Here is a 14,702-nt window from a genome sequence, read left to right on the forward strand (position 1 = left end):
TCTAGAAATGGTAATAACTCTTCCTCAATTATCCTCGCCCTTATCATAAGTAACTCTATTTTCTGTGTATATTCTTCTATAAACATATTTTTTTGTTGGAGTCTTTGGAGCTTGTTCATGAGCTCCCTATTGTAGTAGGAGGGGATGTGCCTCCTCCTAAGGGCTGACTTAAGATCATTCCAATATTCAATTGAAGGCCCATTAGTTCTTAGTTCTTGGACTATAGAAGTCCACCAATACATAGCTTACCCTTGAAAACTTAGGGTAGCTAGAGGTATTTTCCTTTCTTCACCAACTTGATGGCAAGCAAAAAGTTACTCAACCTTCATCTCCTAATCCAAATAAGCATCAACATCATCCTTGCCTTTAAAGTGAGGCAAGTCTACTTTAACTTCTTTAGGAGTAGGGTATTTTCTTTGTCTCCTAATGTGGGAAGGTTGTTGATAATATTCTCCTAATCTTAATCCTTCATCTCCCTCATATATTGAAGCTCCACTTCTAGACCCTTTGCTAGAATTACTCATACTTTTTAGCTTTTTTTGGACTTTCTCATCTCTTTTCTTTAAAGCTTTGATTTGTTCCTTCAAGAGAGCAATTTGGCTATCTCTTTCCAATTGATCTTTCACTTTGTAAATTTCCTATTGTTGTCTCCATAGTTCAAGTGAATAGAGTTGTTGAGAAACATGTTTTAAACTATGAATTGAATCCTTATAATCACTTGCACTATGTAGGGAGGGTTGACTATCCATGATTACTAAAGCTAACTAAGAAATTCTAAAGAAGAAGTAAATAGCTAACTTCTTAAATTCTCTTCCAAGAAAGAGAGGTGAATCACTTGAGTTGCTTACATACCAAATCTTTCCTAAGCAAAGGAATTCAAAGAATGTTGCACAAAACTTCTAAAATAGAATTAGACACACATTAACAATTAAGCAACAAAAAACAAAAAATTTGAAATCTAACTATGCGGCCTACTTTGGTGAGGCTTGATGTTGCAAGACACAATCACTGTCTACAAGCATCTTTACTATTTTAAAAGGTTCTAATTAAGAGATGAGAGAACACCTAAGGCTCTCCCAAGACACTTAATTAGTCCATAGAGATACAAGAAAGAAAACTTGAAGAAATACAACTCAAATGAATACAATCACAAATTTGCACAAACTTTAAAAGTCTTCAAGTGTTTCACTCCACTCTTTTCTTTCTTCTTTTGTCTCACTCAAGTGTTTGCTTTGAATTTTCTCCTTTGTGAACTTCACTTGTAGCTTGGAGTTCCACTTTGGTTTCCACCTCTTAGGATGCTACCTTGAGTAATTGGTTACCTCCAAAGAAAACTTCCACCAAACCAAAGAAGCCAATAAGGAAAAATAAGAAAAGCTTAAATGAAAGAAGAGCTAAACTCAAATGGAATATAGCCGAAACATACTCAAGGATTTAACAAAGAAAGACAAACTAGAAATAAGGTAAAGAAACAAGATAAACACTCAAATGAATTACCTAAAGAATGACACTAGAATGGATTAAAAAAAAACCAAAAACAAGCTAGAAATCTGCACAGAATTTGAATTTCCAACCACTGCCAATCCAAAAAAAAAAACGTGAAATTCAGCCTCTACTTCAGCGATTTATCATTTTTTCATTTCTCAACATTTTTCAATGATTTTTTTTTTTCTTTTCTTCGTCTATGTCTTAGCTAAAAGAGGCAAAAATCAGATTTCGATTTGCAATAGCCAATTTTTTGTGATAAATCAAATACAGAAAGTGTGCAGACAGACAGAAACTAGAACAACAGCAAAATGAACAAATAATGCTCTCAAACTAAAGTGATGGTAGTGAATCTAGTGTACTTCTTTTGCCACTTTCTTTTGTTTTTTTTTTTGTTTTGATTCTTTTTGGCACTTGTTTGTATTATTTTTTGTGCTCTTTTTCTTTCTTTTTATGGCTCTATAGCAGCTAGTTTCCACCATAAATCAAAATCACCACCACATATGCTTGATCATTTGCATTTTAATAGACACAAAAAAAAACAAAAGAGAAGGAAACTTAAAGGAATCAAAAGAAGATCATGAAACTCAAGGAAACACAATGAAAATTAACTCTAAAGAACTTGCCAAGAACTAATTAACAAGTATGAACTCAAATGCGAAAATTAAAAGCACACAAAGCACACTAGAAACGAAAATGAAACTTAGGTGATTAAGCAAGCACAAGGAAAATTCCCACTGGACATTAAGATAACAAAGGTTATCAAGATGTGAATATTCATTTCCAAGGCTCCAAAGAAGAAGAGAAGGTGTATTTATGAACCAAAAACAGCAGTAAAAAAACAGTAGTAAACACACAAAATAGAAGGCTAAACAAAGGAATTTAAGACATAATTGAACTACACATTACTCTAGACAAAACATATGGATGAGAAATTAAAAAAAAAAAAAGACTCAAAATAGATGAAATAGAAAATGAACAAGACTCAAACGAAAAATGTAAAAGGCACACAAATTCACCATGGTTGAGCTCTTAGGCACAATGATCGAATGGTTCCAAAGGAACAATGATAAGAACCATATAACCAATGAGGTGAAAAGAAGAAAAACAACAAGACAATCAAAGGAAGTAATGAACAACACGGAAATTGAAAGAAAAACCACAAGGAATATGAACTTATCTCTTGACGCCAAGCTTGATCAACCAAGGCTCTAGATACCACATGATGAGTCCATCTTCAAGAGTAAAGAAGTCAAGAAGAAGCCATGCGGAATTGATGAGGCTTCCATGGAGAAGGATGAAGGTACGGAAGCTAGAAGATGAGAAGAGGAGTGGTGCGGCAATGGTGTTTGGAGAAGCTCTCAAGTGAGGTGAGGCCAACAATCAAAGGAAGGAGGCTAGAGGAAACCAAGAAGGAGAACTCTAGCCTAGTTGATTCACAAAAAGAGAGGAGACTGGAGTCATCTCAACAGAGTTTCTCTACTATATCCATGAATGAAAATACAAGGGTCCTAAGCTCTCTATTTATAGTAGAAAAGGAGAGCTAAATGATCTAGAAAAAATGGAGGGAAAAAAGATCTAGAATGTGGTATTTGGAGCCAAAAAGAGAGCATGAGGCAAGTGTGACTTGTCACCTAAGCAAGTCACAAGGAGCATGCATGTAGGTGCATAGGAGAAGCTTGGTGACCAAGCTTTGAGCAAGAAGGGTCTAGATCCTCTTGAAATGTGCTCTCCTTTTTTGGTGGTCCAATTTCAAGTCCAACTCTCATTTGGTCCAATTCACTTCAAGGCCCAAAAACCCTCCAAGGCCCAATACATGGCCCAAACAAAACTCTATTCTACTAAGCCCAAAATACAAGGCCCAAAAAATAAACCCTATTCTAATATTTACAAATAAAAAGTCTTAGGCTAGGTCTTCACATCTTCCTTAATCCATGTGAAGTTCATCTTAGACCTTGTTTGTGCAATGGAAACCCATTCCTCTTGTATCCTCCTAGTCATTGCTCTTGTTGTAGGCCCATTGGCTAGAGGCATCTCATCACCTTTAGTTAACCTCATGCACCATTTTTGTATTATGATAAATATATATGATAAAATCCCCTACTCTTTCCTCATTTCATTCATGTTTGATTCTTCTTGTGCTAATTTGAAACAGAATGTGTTGTTGTGGAGTTCCCTATCAGACTTAGAAGAATAGCTTATCCATTTTAGAGGGTAATGGGTGACTTCATTCCCACTCATTAGCTTCCTTTCTTCATAGGATAGCTTCTTTCTGCACCTACATAATTTCAACCCGCACTCCCATAAATTTTGTATTTTGGGTGACTTCAAAATGTAAAATACTGTCATTTGTGGGATTTTTCATTTCTTTCTTCTCTTCTAATTTAGATTGATTATGGCTAATATGATGGTTGGAATTATGGTGAGAGGAAAAGGGATTAACCTTTGAAGGTTGTTATGTAATTTAAATAATAAGAATAAGAATAAGAATAATGAGAAACACCTATGTGAACGAAAGAGTGCCATTGAACTGTACCATACTATCCATCCGAAAAATTACAGACAAATTTTGGGCCTCAAAATTGAAAAATAATGGCACCTAAGAAGTGTGAAGATGAAGTATTATTTCATGAATCTGTACCAAAGCTCCGGTCCCCTGCATCTCCAAGGCCAGGAATTATGAACCTAAGCACACAGATAAAATACATTTATTAACAATGTTACAACAATATAAATTTTTCTGGGTAGTCCATAACTTTCTTCCAGCACCGTTATAAAAAAAGTTTCCATTTTGCACTTTTAGATTGTACAACCCAACAAAAGTTATTTTTTAACTTCGAAATAGTGTAATCCAGATGTCAAAAATAACTTTCGGACTAATCTAAAAAACATTTTTTAATTAGAAAAAACACTTCTGAATTGTACAATATAAGTCGTTTTTAACTTTGAATTGTGTAATCCGGAAGCCATTTTTACTTCGGGGTTCCATAATCCAAAGAGGGTAAAATGGGAAGATTATTTATATGGGGTGCAGAAAGAAATTTGTGGAATTGCAGGAAGAAACTGCCATTTTTCTAATCTATGTAAATAAGTCAAATTATTCAAACGAATAATTTAAACATAAATAAATTATAATATTGCGGGAGCACCAACCCTTTTTCATGAACTTCAGGGTCAATTATTCCAGTATAAACATGAAGCCTGCAAAATATCTTAATTAGAAACTATTGCTTGAAAGAAAGAGAATTTTGAAGAAGTGTTTGGATATTTACCCAGGAAACTGCTCACTAAGCTTTTGAAGAGCCGGAGGAGCCGCAACAGCTGATATCTGCAATGTGATAAATCCATTAAAAATTCATAGTATTATTAAAAATAGATTTCCTTATTAAATGTTCTACCACTACAGTTTCTTGGCATCCGAATCAATAAAAGAAATATGTTGGCTTAGAACTAAAATTTTATGGTTATTAAAGGAAATCTAGCAACAGAATATATACAGATTATTATTCATTACCACTTTAACATGCTTGTTGTCAACTCCTCGTTCCTTTAAGAGGTTCAGAGCAGCCACCATAGTAGCACCTGAAATTCATACAAAATAACAGATGAAATAAATAATTGAGGAACAGGTGTCATTTTCTTATATTTGACTGCTCTAAAATTGTGACTCAAGAATCGATTCACTGACATTGCAGGTAAAGTTTGTGATGTGCAGAAGATCAAAAACCAATAAACAAATAAAGAACACTCAACATGGAGATGATGCAAGTCTCTACTTCAGATCACCCTATTCTGAAAGGTGACCAAACTATAAACCCCTTCACTCGGCTTCCATAACCAACCAACACTCTTGGCTTTGAATTCAAGTTTACCTTTATCAACATGCTAGTAAGTTCAACACCCAAACATCTTTAGCCACGAGTAATCCGCAGGATTCCTAGACCACACCTCAATACACTTCTTGAGGTTCAACAAGAAGCATCTAGTGTTAACTGCTTCACCCTAGTAGCATCTTTCCAACTTAGATCGCAACAACATACACCTTGATCTCTCTTAACAAGGTTCTATTCAGCCTTCATACCATTCTTCTCCTTTGGATGCTTGACCTTCTTACTAGACTAGTTCAGCATTAAGACCATCCAATGCTTGAATTTCTTGAAGGCATCTGTCTTGCGCTTCATTATAAAATACCCAAGTCATCCACAAGTAATCATCAATAATACACAGAAAATAGTCACTCTTATATAGGTGACAACAAAAGGGTACAAAGATAATTAGAACTGAAAACAGAAACCGAATTAACTAACGAAACAGAAACAAGATATTCTGTCCAGCTAAACAGTTTTGCACCTCCAAATAGTCTATCATATGTAGAGAGAGTTCAGAGCATCAACTAATAGTTTTCCTAAGTGTTATGGGGAAGACACTCAGGCATTTTTCACTTTTTCAAATAAAGTTGGTATCAAAGCGTATTTGACCCCACTGTCACTTTGATCTCATTTCCTCCTCCACTGGCTGCTGCCAATCATTACCATCACCATTTTTTGGTGACATTTTTCCTTACAAACTTCAGAACTAGTTCACCTTCTGAAGCTAACCCAAAATCCGCCAAATGTTGAAGCCTCCCCACACAGAGCTTCTCTGTTGTCCCTATCAAGTATGTGTAACTCACATCGTTGTCTAGTCATCTGAGTTTCGACATGCAACCACTGTCAGTCTCATCAGCCTTCCATGGACCTATTTCAAGTCTTGCCATGCTCTTTTATCCCTATTTGGGTAGGTAGCACGTCCAAAAGTTGTTACTCTTCTTGAAAACTACTTGTTTCCACAAATGACTTCTGCAAGCCCAATTTTTTCAATTTTTGGTACACCCATCACCACTATAGTGAAACTAAATGGTAAAAGTTAGTTTTCATGGTCTACCTTTGTAGAAAAGTGGTTTCTAGCTCTGAGCCACCATGATTATCTTGAAGTTAAATTTATATCAATTAAGGAACATATCCAGTGGAAGAAACTTGACTTTGAACTGAGTGCAATTTGTGGCATTCAATTGGAACCAAAACTGTTGGAGATTCTCCGCAAAAACTTAAAGACATGTTGCTCATTTTGAGGAAGGCTCAATACTTTTGCTCTTGACATTCAATGAATGTATGATTCTGCTCATAAGTTTTCTTAAAAGGACTAATCATGATATGATATCACAAAGTGCTCAAACCCAGTCAGCTGTTTAAGATCTTAATATATTCCTAGAGGCTAACTGGTTACAAGAAGTGAAGATACTTTTGAATAAGCTAAATTTTCAATAGTAATATGAACTCATGGCAAGGTCGTGGTAATCGAGAAGGATGTGGTGGTAGTGGCCATCATCCTTTCTTTTCTCTCGCATGCAGGATCCCAATTCTCTAACAGTTCTCACCTATTCCACATCAAATCCACCCATGTATGTTGTCCAAGAGTCATGCAATCAAGAAACCCGTCATCTCTCTCCAACATCACCTCTCATTACATTCAACCCAGGACACAAAGGATTGTTTCTTAATCACGTGAAGAGACATGTTATTTATGTTCTTCTCCATAAGTCACCCATACTACACATCCCAATGATGAAAGCTCAGGTTGACCTACAGCTTTTGCCAAGGTATTCAATCTACGAGGAATCATTGACAGAGGTTCTTCTAGATTAACAAAAAAGGTTACAAAAATAATGTTTCATTGTTAGCATGTCAACAAAGTTATGTCTTTTAAAAAGGATATAAATGTATCCCTAATTATTAGGATCATAACTAGAAATATACTAATTGATAAAATGAAAATTAAGAAGATCCCTAAATAGTATCTTTGTTCTCAATTTAAAATACAACCTTGATTCAAACTCTATCATTGAGAAACTATTTTTGGACAAACTTGTGTCAGTCTGTGATTCGATCCCACATGAAGGTTCATAAACAATTCTAACAAGAACCTTGAGAGAACCACCTTCAAACAAATTCATACTATAGAAAGATAAAAATATGCATTGTAGATGGATGACATGCATTAGATAAGAACAAATGCTAAACATGAGACTATGCATACCTGATGCCAGCATAGGATCAACCACAAAAATTTTACATCCATCAGCAAATTTCTCAGGTAACCTGCAAATAAAACCGAGGAAGAATGTGACAAAATGTGCTCCAGCACTTTGTAGAACAATGGGCTGCGAAGAATGTGTCAAAATGTGCTCCAGCACTTTGTAGAACAATGGGCTGCTTTATCTAAGCCATTAGGAGAAAAGAAAAAGAAAATATTGGACTAAAAAGCATATTTTTCTTGCAAATATAAATTTCTTACTTGTTCAAATATATTGCTGGCTGAAGGGTTTCCTTGTTTCTGCTTATTCCTTTACCATAGAAGTATAAAAGTATAATTATTCAATTTAAGGAACAGACAAGAAATGCGCCCTAATTTTAAAAGGTGCATAATACATAATACCAAAATCCATAGCATCTAGACTCTCAAATTACAAAAAGAAAAAAACATTAAAACATTTGCATTTCCCCTTCTTTCCATTAACTACATGTATTATTACCTAGATGATATGTTTTTGTTGCAGGCAAGATTGATGAAGCATGTTCAGCAAGAGCAAGGCCTGCCCTCAAGATTGGAATTACCTGAAAAATTAGTAAATGATTTAGGTAATAGCTTGCAAAAAGACAATGCATAACACCACAAAAAGCCAAAATGACTTGGGCTTGATCAATAATGACCCATGTCAACAAAATGAAAGAAAAGCCAAAAGCATGAGCATGGTTTAGCCAAAGAGATTACACCCCTAAACTGATTCATAATTAAGTACAAGTAAACAAAAGTTCCTGTAATATTTAATCATCAGGCCACAAGAACTCTACAAATATTTAATTCCAGATATGCTACTTACAGCAACAGGCTGCCTTGGGTCAATGAATTCCACGGAGGCTACAGTCACTGGTGATTCAATCTCTCCAGAAACAGTGGGCTAAATATAGAAAGCAAAGCAGAAAAGAGAAAGTGCAAATCCAAGGTCATGAGTCCAACTAAGGGAGGTGAAAAAATTAACACACAGGAATAAGAAATATCATCAAATCAAAATAGGTGAAAAAATTAATAGAGGAACAAGAAAATTACTACAAAGGAATAAGAAATAACATTAAATCGTTCAACTGTCAATAAGTGACAATTTCCAGTTTCAAGCTACAACGGCCAGTTTCAGACTACCAACAAATATCTAGGGTCATGCTTAAGATGTCCAGTCCGGAATTGATAGGGAAACTTATTTATCACACATGAGACCAAACATTGTTATGCATTTAGTGTAGTAAGTCAGCTATGCGTGAACCAAAGAAAGACACATGCAAGCAATTAACAAAAGCTAGTGACCTAGAGAAGCAAAAAACAAGATAAGGATCTCATCTTTTCCCTTTTTACTGTCATGTTTTGGTTGTTTTCTAAGAGCTTCAGGTGTTGCATGTGCCCCACAATGTGGTGATCTTGCCCACAAAAGTATGGGAAATGTGCATGCATATAGGCGCCCCAACACAACTTTGTAACATTGGCCACACCTCTATTGTTGACTTGTGTTCTAGCATCTTGTCCATGTGTGTGGGGAAATTCCACACAAGTGTATATAGCACTGCAATGAACGATGATCAAGGGCATGCGGGAAAAAAGAGGTGTGGATGACACCACAGGAGAGGTACAAATAGCAAACCAGGGCAATTATCAAGTACTAGGTCGCCACAGAAGCATGGATACAGGCATGGGTGTTGGGGACGCTAATGTTGCAGAGTTGTGGATGATGTAAGTCAGTAATCCTCGAAGAGCTGTCTCGCAGTTCAAAACAAAAGGTGGATGCAGATAGCACCGTTGACAGTGTAAATAAAAATTTGAGTTAAAAAAATTATATCACCTTTTCCTTTTCTTTATAGCACAAAATTATTCAGCCTTCTTCATTCTAAATGATGAGGGTCCAATTTGTTTTCACTTATTTAAATTCCTAAATTCTTTATCTGTGGGAAATTTGAATAGTCTAGATGATGACGGTTTCATTTGTTTTCACTTATTAATATACGATCACAACCTTGATTTAATAATGTAAACTCCACCTTTTACAACCCTAGTTTCATAGGTGGACGTGATAATTTTGTTGACAAGCAAAAAGACATGATTTTACAAGTTGACACCCCAAAAGTCCTTCTTGATAAATTCCTAGTTTCAACATGTTTTTACATCCAACAACCAACACTAGTGCGGCCTTAAGACCTGCTTCCAGGCCTAGCTATGAATGGTATAACAGCACATGAATAACATCTATGGTTGGCACACAGCATAAAGTTTGTAAAGTATTCCCTTTAGAATTGACCACAAAAAGATAAAACTATAGCTCCAAATTTGTAACATTTTATGGTTATATAAAAAACAAAGATAGAAACATCAAATCATATAGTAGGAACTATGAAATAGCAACTAACCAACCAATCCCTTGCAGCTTCATACATTAGTAGCCTTCCCAACTCGGCCATCGCATTTCCTACAACATTAGAAACTTGAACTGTTAGTGAATAATTTGATTAACTAATCCAGAATTTTATCAAGTCATCTTAAAGTTTAGTAAAATATTGAGATTAGCAAATAAATAAAACAAGCAGAATGAAGGGAAGTTGGAAAACTTTCTGTGAATTTGGCTTATATTCTGTTTTCATTTTTAGTTTATATGTTCTCTCCAAAATGCCATATTGTTTCATTTAGCTTCTCATTTTCAATAAAGTAAATGATTCAAACAATAGTTTGTTGATTTACCATTTTCTTTGTAAATTTTTGAAACAATGAAGTTAAATAACACTTTGTAATTCATGCCGATAACATACCTATCAATTGAAAATGAAAACATAACACAAACCAAATGTACCCTTTGAAATTGAACATTTCAATGAATGCAAAATTGATGATGCAACTCACTAGTACATCCTACTCAGAACTTGATTTCCTAAGGGAAAAACACCATCCTAGTCTAGTTAAGATGTTCCGGTTCCGGTTCCCCCTCATACTTAATTTCATCATTTTTCTTTCATGCTGATTACCAGTGACAACAGATTGCAGATAAGAATGCCACTGTGAATAATGAAATTTCAAAGCTATCAATCACGCTCGACAATAAGGCATTCAGATAGGATTAGCGGTTGGTGGTTGCAACAATTAACAAGACACACTGATTCATTGTTCGCCCACTTAACAGTAACAATTCATGAAAGCAGTTGCTCCAACTGAATCAACAGTTTGCCAAAACTCACAGTCTTGTCAAATTCCAACAGCACGTTTTTTGTCAAGAAGCTACAATACCATTAAGCATTAAATGGGAAAGTAGCAATTAAGTTAACTAAAGTGATGATCTGATACTGTTCATTCAGCATTATGTCAGATGTAATGAGCAAATACCAGGTTAACATTGAACTCAAAAATTACAGAATATTGCTCAAAAATGGAACTTTGCTACTCACTGAAGATGGGACAAGGGGTTTGCTTATTCCTCATAACTGAAACCCAGTGCTTGATCAACGGATGAGGAGGCACATACACCTTCAGAAATCCAACAAACAGTAATCAATCAAAGAGGCCACCAGAAAGTACCAACACACATCCACACCTTCCATTATATTTCCCTCGGCAACCAAACCAGAGCAAAACCCGTTTAACCCAGAAGCCAAAACCACCAAAGGAATTCAACAACCAATACAAAGATAAATTAACCATTTAAGCAGTGAGAGATAAATGATCATAGAAGAAAAATTGGCTCCTTTTTTCCACTTCTTTCTCATCAACAAAAACACACCAACATTTCATAAACCCAGAAGCCAAAGCCATAAGCGAAGAAAATAGGTTTAATTACTCGGATGATACCCACTTTGGTACATATGTGTCAATCTGGTACCCGCTTTTGAAAAAGTGTTAATTGCATCCTAACTTTTTAAAAGGTGTTTCAATTAGATCCCTTCCAGACGGAGTTGACTAACGTCAGTATGTGGTTTTTTTTTTTATTTTTTTAATTTTTTTTAATTTGTTTTTAGTTTTTTTTAATTTTTTGAAAAAAAATAACACATGTCAGGTTCTTGTGTGTGACACGTGGCATTGTCAGTGCCACATGGCATTGTAATGCCACGTGTCAGTGTCACTATCAGGTGTCATTGTGTTGATTTCGATTTAGTCACTATATATGTCTTTTATCTCAATTTAGTTTTTACTTATGTGTATCTGATTCAATCTTGTCCCAATTTTTTTAATAAGTAAAATATTTTTGTAATCCATTTTTTATAAGATTAAAACTAATTAAGTATAAATATTTTTACACAATTAAGTACTAATATTTATATTGTTTCTCTCAATTTCAGACCAAATTTATTATTTGTATAAATGTTTTACTAATATTTTTTATTAAAAATGATTTTTTAACATATTACTTTATTAATTATTTTTTTATTAATTACTTATGTTTTGTTAATTATTATTTTTTTTTTCAAAATAGAATAATATTGTCTCTTACTAATTTTAAACCAAAATTTTTATTTGTCTGAATGTTATACTAATTTGTTTTTATTAAAAATGACTTAATAAAATGACTTTTACCACTGAATTTTAATATAAATATCAAATACTTATTTTTTGTAAAAATTTTATACTTAATTACTTTTAATTTTAGAAAAATAGATTTTAATTATTAAAAAAAATTAGGTCAAGATTGAATCAGATACACATAAATAGGTACTAAATTGAAACCAAAAGATATATACGGAGACTAAATCGAAATCAACACAATGACCTCTAATAGTGACACTGACACGTGGCATTACAATGCCACGTGGTACTAACAATGTCACGTGTCACACACAGGGACTAGGGATGGCAAAAATACCCGTGCCCGCGGATATCCGTGGATAAAATCCGCGATGGATAGTTACTACTCGCGGGTATTTATTACCCGCGGGTAGCGGGTAGCGGGTATTTTAATACCCGTTTATAAACGGGTCGGATACGGGTATCATACTATCCGTACCCGCGGGTACCCGTTACCCGCAAAAAATTAAAATTAAAATTAAATTTATATTTTATTAAGTTAAATTTAATTAAAATTAGAAGTAACAGTATATTTTATTATGTCAAATTTAATTATAATTATAATTATAATTATAATTTAATTTAATTTATATTTTATTTTTATAATCTTATATTAAAAAATTTATAAAATACATATTTTTTAAAATATTTGCGGGTATCGGGTATCCACGGATACCCGCGGGTTTTAAAAATATCCGCGGATATTTTTTAAACGGATACCCGGCGGGTAAACGGGCAGGTAACGGGCGGATTTTTTTGTAGCGGGTCGGGTACGGGTATCATACTATCCGTACCCGACCCGACCCGTTGCCATCCCTAACAGGGACCAGACAAATGGCATTTTTATTTTTTTTTCAAAAAATTAAAAAAATTAAAAAAAGTTAAAAAAAATTAAAAAAAAAATCACAAACTGACACGTGATACGTTGACTTCTGAAAGAGACCTAATTGAAACATTTTTTCAAAAATTTGGATATAATTGACACTTTTTTAAAAGCGGATATCAGATTGACACACTTGTACCAAAGTGGGTACCATCCGATTAATTAAACAAAAAAATAACAAACAAATTTTCGTTATATCAACTAGCGAACACGCAGGTGCTCTGTATGTTCGCATTTTTTAATTTTCAAGAAATTTAAGTTAAGATCAATAATAAATATATAATTGATTTTTAAAATAGTTGTTAAATATAAAATTAAAAAAATAAAATATGTATAAAAAAAGTTTTTAAAATAATAGTTTAAGACAAAAGAGATTTTTAGAATAATGATTAAAAGTAAATTATTGTTAAAATAATTAATTTTAAATAATTAAAAATAAAACTAATATTATAAAATGCGTACATAAGTACACAAAAGAGGAAATCATTTTTATATATTGTTATAGATTAACTACTTACCCACCATAGATCAATCTCCAAAGGATTAAAAAAATAACTCTGCCCACCTTCCCTGCATTTTCCTTTGTCGGATACCAAAACCCCATAAGCCAAAACCAAAAAGAAATTAAATAAATCCAACAAAAGCCAGAAGCCAAAACCATAAGAGAAACAATAACAATTCAAAAAAATTTACAACAGATCTTCAACCAGTAAAGCCATCATAGATAAATTTCTAAAGAAAACACATTTTTCTTCAATATAAACCACAACCCCATAAACCCAGAAGCCGAAACCAAAAGAGCTATATAAAAAATGGCCCAAACCCACAGGTAAAACCCAACCAAGAGATAAACCAACGAAACCACCCACCACCCACAAACAACACAAAAAACAAAACTTTTTGCCGTCACTCACTCCATTTCACCTTCCCCGACCCAAAACCATCACATTACACAAAATCACAAAAAAGAGAAGAACACTAACGAGCATTCGGTTCTCGGCAGGGAGCTTCTCCTCCATGGTCATATGAGAGTACACCACACCACACGTGCGCCGCTGAGCACTGGAGCATACGATCTGAGCCGAGACAGAAAGTAGGCAGCAACAACAAGAATAACAAAAGAACGAATAAAAAGGGTGCACATTTTGGAATCAAGAATCGAATCCAACGGGAACAAACATACCCATAAAAAGAATATAATAAAAAAATAACAGCAACAAGAATAATAATTAATGAATTAATTAATTAACAATAAATGTAACGAAATAAAAGGGAAATGAAATATTTAATTTATGATGATTGCCTTTGGGGTAGTGAAGAGAGAGGAGTGAGAAAGAGAAAGAGTGTGACATGTTGAAGAAACTGGTGGCGCATGGGAGGTAAAAGGGAGAGTAAGGTTGAAGATAACGGGGGAAGAAGCCATGAATAGTGTTGTATTGTAATATGTGTTGTGGCCTATGGGGAAGAAGATATGTCAAATTTCTAGAGTAATAATGGTTCGTCCGTAGAAGAAGCCATCAATAATGGGTTCAGGACCGTTACCATAATTGACATGATTGACAATGAAAGGACTACCATATAATTCACTAAAAAGGATTGTCCTTTTTCATTTTTTAAGTTTTTCTTTTTATTTTTAAATGTTGGGACTAAAATATATTAAAGTTTTTAACAGGGATAAATTCTAATTTTGGATTAAATTTTAAGGACT

At 34.1% G+C, this 14,702-nt stretch overlaps 1 protein-coding gene across 1 annotated transcript; it reads right to left on the reverse strand.

Annotated features, from left to right (window-relative positions):
- Positions 1–3,993: 3,993 nt before the first annotated feature.
- Positions 3,994–14,489, reverse strand: LOC114167135 (uracil phosphoribosyltransferase). The gene is made up of 12 exons (XM_028052107.2): positions 14,298–14,489; positions 13,978–14,070; positions 11,001–11,079; positions 9,975–10,033; positions 8,405–8,482; positions 8,057–8,138; positions 7,819–7,867; positions 7,561–7,622; positions 5,000–5,067; positions 4,758–4,813; positions 4,639–4,686; positions 3,994–4,170 (listed from the first exon to the last, which is right to left on the reverse strand). Exons 1-12 carry the CDS (start codon positions 14,415–14,417, stop codon positions 4,113–4,115), a joined length of 852 nt encoding a protein of 283 aa, XP_027907908.1. The 5' UTR covers positions 14,418–14,489; the 3' UTR covers positions 3,994–4,112.
- Positions 14,490–14,702: the final 213 nt, after the last annotated feature.

Source organism: Vigna unguiculata, chromosome 10 (assembly GCF_037176805.1).
Source record: "Vigna unguiculata cultivar grain cowpea cultivar isolate G323 ecotype 2 chromosome 10, ASM3717680v1, whole genome shotgun sequence".
Taxonomy (NCBI): Eukaryota; Viridiplantae; Streptophyta; class Magnoliopsida; order Fabales; family Fabaceae; genus Vigna; species Vigna unguiculata.

What these genes read in the sequence shown, in the direction of transcription:
- LOC114167135 (XM_028052107.2), bottom strand. Translation starts at nt 14,417, where the DNA reads ATGGCTTCTTCCCCCGTTATCTTCAACCTTACTCTCCCTTTTACCTCC. An exon ending in TGATCCTATGCTGGCATCAG is followed by an intron (nt 5,068 to 7,560) that starts GTATGCATAGTC and finishes TATGAATTTCAG; the next exon opens with GTGCTACTATGGTGGCTGCT. An exon ending in CCTGAAGTTCATGAAAAAGG is followed by an intron (nt 4,171 to 4,638) that starts GTTGGTGCTCCC and finishes CTGTGTGCTTAG; the next exon opens with GTTCATAATTCCTGGCCTTG.